A 7,574-nucleotide genomic window follows, 5' to 3' on the forward strand; every position below is an offset into this window, starting at 1 on the left:
AAGACACGCAGCTTGGTCCTTGGTCCAACATCTCCAAACGCTCTTGTTGATCGAGTTCATGGCTCCTGTTGCCAGACCAATCCGTCTACTGACTTCTTGGTCTGACAGCCCAGAGGTATGGACTACGCTACCAAGGTATGTAAAACTCTCTGTAACTTCAACGTCCTCACCGCAAGCATGGATCGACTGAATATATATATATATATATATATATATATATATATATATATATATATATATATATATTATATATATATATATATATAATTTATATATATGATTTATATTTATAGTTATATATTTTTTATGTATCTACTCCCTTACTTACATTTTCTCTAACGAAATTGAAAACACGTACAACGTAATACTTCATGTAGATAGAGAAATATATCATAATATATATAAATGTATATAAATATTGATAAATATATATATATATATATATATATATATATATATATATATATATATATATATATTATATATATATGGTCATAAGATTTAGTGCCGCACAGGAGGGCCAGAAGAACCGTCGCCTCCGCCCGGCCGCCGCACGTGGGGCGACAGACGTAAACAAACAGCCACCATGGACAAGTCTCAGGAAATGGGTGAAGTTAAACAAGAAGAGGATGAAAGTACGCTACAGTTTCATGAAATGGGTCTCGACGACAGGATTCTGGAGGTATGCAAGCCTGTAATTATGGAGAAGAAGTTTTGAAATTGGGATTTTAAAAGGAAGGAGGGTGACTTTACATCACCAAGGAACTGCTTACAGACATATTTCTTATCTGCAAAACCTCTTCGTACGGAGTAGAAACGTAAACTTATGTATATATCATTACACAGATATTAAAACCATTCAATGAACCTTGCATTAAATATTTGCAAGCAAAAAATAAGTGAGACAAATTTTTCCTTGGCTAGGGAGGTTTCAAAATCCAGATTTTCGTCCTTAGGGATAACAGTGCCCTGCTTTCTTATTCCAGCATGTTTTACGCCATAATTTTCCTGATCTACTTCATTCCCTCCCCTGCTTTCAGAACTTATCAAATTACATGAAAATTGTCAGCTGAGAATTCAACGGAACTGTTCATATCACGGTAATTCTTTATGGTATGGACGCACTTGCCAGAGATATAGGTCCCCCAACTCCAGCCAACAATCGTGGGGAACCGGGGGGTTGGGGGGGGTATAGAGTGGCCACAGTTTGATTTGAGTGTCAGTAAAAGACCAAAGGAAATTATGAATGCAAAGAAATGCGACTTTGGAAATGCGAGCCAAACTTCATATGCACAAAGATAGAAAGAATGCGACTTTTCGGAAATGCGAGCCAAATTTCATATTTACGAAGATCATAGAATGCAACTTTTCGGAGCCAAATTTCATATATATGTTGAAAAAAAATATGAGTGTTTGATTATGCCCGCCATAAAAATTAGGAAAGAGCAAGAAGCACACACGGTTAACGACACAAATTTTACTTCACAATCCAAGTTGCCGTGACTGGGCGTGCCTGACGGGAGTGTTGATGGGGGGCTCTGCCCCCCAACACCCCCCCGGCAAACAGTCTCATCACCTCGATATGCACAGGAAGATAGAGCTCGAAACAGGTCTCTTTTTTTTTTTTTTTTTTTACTTATCTTACCTGTTTATTTATTTACTTAGCCAAGGACCCCCCTCTTTTATCTCTTCTGCAGTGTAAAACAAAAGAAAACAAAAAAACAATATGATATGACAGCGTACCTTACTGCGGAGGCTACAAATGAGCAGCGGCAAGGAGGAACCGATGCAGTCTTGGATTGGAATCCGGGATGTTCTTAATATCCAGTCTACAAATCACACTACACTTTTCACACTTTTTTTCAGTTAATAAAAGTCTATGATTCTGTAAAAAATGAAAAGGTCTTCTGTTTTTCCATGAAATTTAGAGTGGAAGTCTAATACACCACCATAGCACAGATGACACATATCGGTCATTGTCACTGAGAAAAATGAGGCAGGTCACCGGTGTATTCTAGAAATGTGCAGGTGTTAACTGCATACTCGAAATAGCTTAGGCATTGACACGTGGTTTGAGTAGTTAAGCAATCAAAAATCTTAATAGGTTTGAGAAAATAAGCATGGAAACAATTTTTTAACCTAAAAACGGCTAAAAGCGAATATATATGAACAGTAAATAGATGGCTGTGTATATTTTCATCATATTTGGAATATTATACTAACTTTAATGAGAAATTAAAATCTCTGATAAACTTCCACCACCTGATTGTTCGTGACACTGTGATGTTGTAGGTGCTCAGTACGACCAGAAGACGGTATGCGAGTTGCGCGGCAACTTATTCTTTCACACCGAGCGAGTGGACTTAGCCGCTGGAGCACCGAGTGGACTTAGGTAGTGAGCGGCGCTGTCCACGACCTTTTTCCTTAACCCATTCCTGACGGGTGGCATGTACGCACATGCCATGGCATGGTGGGACTATCTGCTGGGGGCATGTATGTACATGCCATGGTGTATGATGACATGCCAATAGTTTTTTTTGTTACAATCACGGCAAATATTATTTTTCTGCCACTGAAAGTGTGATTAAGTAATTCTTAACACTTTCTAATTTTTACATCAAAAAAACAAAAAAAAAAAAAAAAAAAAAAAAGAGAAGAAATGAAGAAGAAAGAGAAGAATGAAGAAGAAGAGAGAAGAAGAGAGAAGAAGAAGAAGAAGAAGAAGAAGCAGCAAAAACGATTCAACTCCATGAGCGCGACATGCTTTTTATTCAGACTATAGACTGAATAATGGTCAACTATGGATGCTGGTATTTGGCATGAGTGGTCGCGCATGCTAGGGCGACGATATAAGCCACCGCATGGGCACGAGCACATATTGATATTCACACTGTGGAAGGTAAATTTGTGCCGCTTTACCATTCTGTTCTGCAAATTAGTTCCTGTACCGATGACTGTAACTTTTTGTTCTTCTCAAGTTAGTCATATCAAATAATTGCTTAGCTTAGTGCGTCCATACTGTAAAGATTAACCCATATCACATAAGAACAAATCTGATGATATGAATATTGTCAGGGAAGACCTGATTGTCATAGTCAGTAAATTAACCCACACATTTATATACATATGTACATGTATATACATGCTTTTATGTTCACATATATGCTCACATATGTATATAGTTGAATAGAAAAACATTCTTTGGTGTTGGTACAATGGAAGAAAAACCCACAATACAAAAACTAGATTTATTGAAAATTAGACTGCAGTTTCGAAATCCACCTGGATTCCATCCTCAGCTCTGAGGATGGAATCCAGGTGGATTTCGAAACAGTAGTCTCATTTTCAATAAATCTAGTTTTTGTATTGTGGGTTTTTCTTCCATGTACACAGTTATACATATACACCCGCATACACATATATGCATAAATAAGTACATGTAGATCATAGAAAATAATGAATACAAGTGATCTGAGTCAAGCAATAACTGTGATTATGCTTGTATCATGTTGCTGAGAATATCACATACAGAGAGTTTATACTGTAGCTCAGGAACTAGTCAAGACTTCATTTAACAAACAGTATTTGAAAGAGAAATGTGTGTAGTTTTATAGTTAAATAGATAATAAATTTTCATTGAAGGAAAGGTTTAAAACATTAACATGTTTGCCTGTCCTTTCCTGAAACTGAAATTCTTGAGCTTCAACACCACAATTCTCAAACAGTTTACATCCGATCTAAGATTTTCTCTTAACATTGAAGAGTTAATGGAAAAGAGCAGAAATTAATATTAGGGATTTTTAAATTTTACTCCCATTTATTTTTATTGAATTTTAAAGAATTGCCCATGGCTTCTTCATACAGAGACTTAATGTACACATGTATCTATGTGTACACATAGATACATGTTTACATGTACACATACACATGTGTACCCAACATGTACTCACATAAGTACACATGTATGTACATTTGTGTATGTGTACACATACATATGTGGATGTATACTTCCATATACAGACATGCACAAACTTAGTAACACTTGCACATGTATGAGAACACTAATGTAAATGATCTGATACTAACAATAACCTTGTTTCTGGATTGGGTCATGTTCCAAAATGTAGGATTTTTCTTTTTTCATTTTCTTATAACTTAGGAACCAATCTCCATATTGTTATGTAAAAGACATCATTTGAAAGAGAAATGAATGTAGTTTCTCTGGTAATTAGATGATAAAGACTGATTGAAGGAAATTAACCCATTCGCCCCAGAATTTTTCGCTCGTCGCTCAGCGCCGCTCACGGTAATAGTTGCCAGCCGCGTGGGCCGCCGCAACGGGATTTTTTCTGGAGCGGCGCGGCGGCGCAAAGACCATCATATAATTTTTGCAGGAATCTATCCATAGATTTATTATGAAAGTTGGGTTTTATATAAGGGCAATGTGTAGAAACTGTACTTTTCTCATAGTTTTTTCTAGGCATCTATTCGCCTTTGTATTGAGGAGATATACTGAATCGCTTCCAAGTTCTCAATACTATCAGATGACATCAACACTTTGATGCTAAAAGTTAGTGTTGTTTTTGCACGAGATGTAAAAGTATGGACTTAGCCGGTTTTTTTTTTTTTTTTTTTTTTTAACTTTCAAATGAAGCAGAGCAGCAAGCCAAATATCATTTTGATACTCAGAAGTAGTGCATTGTCCATATAAGAGATCACACCATGTTTTTTATCATTTCATTCAACAGAAAAGGAAGAAAAGCAAAAGTGAATGTAGCTTCACTTTGATGTTCAAAAATAGCTTTGTATTGATATGTGATGTCACACTGTGTAAGTTTAGTTTTTTTTTCTTTAGTACAAGACTTGTAAGAGAGAATATACCTTCATACCTTCCATGGCTGCGATCGTTCTGCTGGAATGAGCCTTTGACTGACCTTTTATTCACATGACTAACCAATCAGATCATGCCATGTGACCTGATGCACCAATCAAAGCAATTACTAGTTTCCAGCCAGTCAGGTCAAGGTACATCATAATCATGCAATCTAGTGTGAACAAATCACATGATTACAAGTCATAAATAATTACGACAATTACATATGTCATAAATTACATACGTCACATATTTATCAACCAGTTAAATAAGACTAGTAACAGAGCCAAGTATTAGGTTGAAAAAAAAAATAAACTGTCAGTCTATGGTCAGTCATCAAGGCAAAAATACGTGCCAAACGTTACGGGGCCCATAGATGCCATGGCAAGATTACATGCCAAACGTGTTGGCGTCCATTGAGAGCATGGCAAGAATAGATGCCAAACGGGGCGAATGGGTTAATGGAAAATGAACTGAAACATCTCCAATTTTTTCTCATTTGTAAAAAGATATATATAAATCTGATCTCCTGCCCATACTGCTATTCAAATCAAAATACACAGAGATTGATGTCATTTCTCTCTCTCTCTCTCTCTCTCTCTCTCTCTCTCTCTCTCTCTCTCTCTCTCTCTCTCTCCTCCTCCCTCCCTCTCCCTCCTCATCCCTCACCCTCTCCTCTCTCTCCTCTCCTCTCTCTCTCCTCCTCCTCTCTCTCCTCTCTCTCTCTCTCTCTCTCCCCTCTCTCTCCTCTCTCTCTCTCTCTCTCTCTCTCTCTCTCTCTCTCTCTCTCTCTCTCTCTCTCTCTCTCTCTCTCTCTCTCTCTCTCTCTCCCTCTCTCTCCATTCCCATTATTTCTCAGAGTATTTTAGATTTTATTTATTTATTTATTTTTTTATTTATTTTATTTATTTTTTTTAGGAAAGTAAGGCAAATAAAAAATCTCACATCAGCGTCTTTGCATTTTGACAATGTTTATGCCGATTTTTTTTTTTTTTTTTTTTTTTTTTTTCATTGCAAAGTATAAAACAGTGTGGGCCAATACCAGTATGCAAGAGACATATGTAGAAGAAAACGGGGGGGGAGGGGGGGTTGTCGCCTCATTAACCCGTTTGCCCCGAAATTTTTCGATGGTGGCTGAGCCCTGCTCCCGGGAATAGTTGCCAGCCGTGTGGGCCACCGCAACAGGATTTTTTCTGGTGCGGCGCAGCTGCGCAAAGACCCTCATATCAATTTTGCTGGAATCTGGCCATAGATTTTGTAGTAAAGTTGGGTTTTATATAAGGGAATGTGTATTGAGGAGATATACTGAATCGCGTCCAAGTTGTCTATATTAACAGATGACATCAACACTTTGATTCTAAAAGTTAGTGTTGGTTTTGAACGAGAGGCAAAAGTATGGACTTAGCCCCCCCCCCCCTTTTTTTTTTTTTTTTTTTTTTTTTTTTTTTTTTTTTTTTTTTCCAAATGAAGCAAAATATGAAGCACAGCCAAATATCACTTTGATACTCAGAAGTAGTGCATTGTCCATATGAGAGATCAAACCATGTTTTTTTATTTCAGTCAATAGAAAAGGAAGAAAAGCAGAAGTGAATGTAGCTTCACTTTGATGTTCAAAAATAACTTTGTATTGATATGTGAGGTCACACTGTGTAAGTTTACTGGGTTTTTCTTTTTATCGTATGAGACTTGTAAGAGAGAATATAGTTCATTTAGCTTATTTATGAATGATAAAAGTTGCTGTTTTGTTATATAGGAGGTCAGAATGTGGACTTAGGTGCCTCTTTCAATTACAGAAAGGAGAACAAGAAACAATTGTACCCATCACCATTTTTATTTATTTATTTTTTTTAACTTTTTCCAAATTTTTCTGAGAGATACCTATCGAAGCACCCGTAGGTGCATAGCGACACCTCGCATGCCGGACATATAGTCAAGTAAGACTAGTAGCAGATCCATCTATTAGGGTAAAAAATAATAATAAACAGTCAGTCTGTAGTCAGTCATCATGGCAAAAACACGTGCCAAACATTATGGGGCTCGTAGAAGCCATGGCAAGATTAGATGCCATACGTGTTGGGGTCCATTGAGAGCATGGCAAGAATAGATGCCACATGGGGCGAATGGGTTAAGAGGATTTCCACAGATTTAGAACAAGCAAAATCTCCAAATTTGAAGGAAATTGATAAGATAGTTTTATTTTTATTGTCATTTTAAAAATTTACCCCATTCCCTCACCATTTTCACTTTACCCCCACCATACTCCAACCACTTTTAGGGACAGACCCCAGAAGAATTTCCCAGAATTGACGAAAAACTGAAAACGAAGCATTTCTTGCTGGCACTTGTCAAGGCATGGAGTCTCCCAGTGCTATCAAAAGTCACAGTCATGTAAATGCACATGAACTACTTGGCATATTGCATTAATGAGTTATCTGTAGAATTATCCTCACAATGTAAGCAAGATGAGTATTATACCTTTGGAAAGCATTTACAGATATATTGCCCTAGAGGCTTGATATGTATCATTCTGTCATTTCATATAGGTTTTCTTACCCAACTCTGCCACTACTTCCAACTACATATTGTCCCAGATGATTTTTTTATATATAGATTTTTTTTTATATATTCGCACATGCTAAACATACTAAAACAATTGGAATATTATGTGAACTAAAAAATCAAAACCTGACCTTTCCTTCCA

General features: G+C 36.9%; 1 protein-coding gene across 1 annotated transcript in view; it reads left to right on the forward strand.

The window, feature by feature from the left end:
* The first annotated feature begins 515 nt into the window (after positions 1-515).
* LOC119575310 (probable ATP-dependent RNA helicase DDX56) overlaps positions 516-7,574 on the forward strand; it is a 16,770-nt gene continuing 9,711 nt past the window's right edge. Inside the window, exon 1 of the mRNA XM_037922856.1 lies at positions 516-682. Within this exon, the coding sequence (XP_037778784.1) occupies positions 587-682 (96 nt within the window). The 5' untranslated portion in view covers positions 516-586. The remainder of the gene's footprint in view (positions 683-7,574) is intronic.

The sequence above is a fragment of the Penaeus monodon genome, chromosome 7, assembly GCF_015228065.2.
Source record: "Penaeus monodon isolate SGIC_2016 chromosome 7, NSTDA_Pmon_1, whole genome shotgun sequence".
In the NCBI taxonomy this organism is placed as follows: Eukaryota; Metazoa; Arthropoda; class Malacostraca; order Decapoda; family Penaeidae; genus Penaeus; species Penaeus monodon.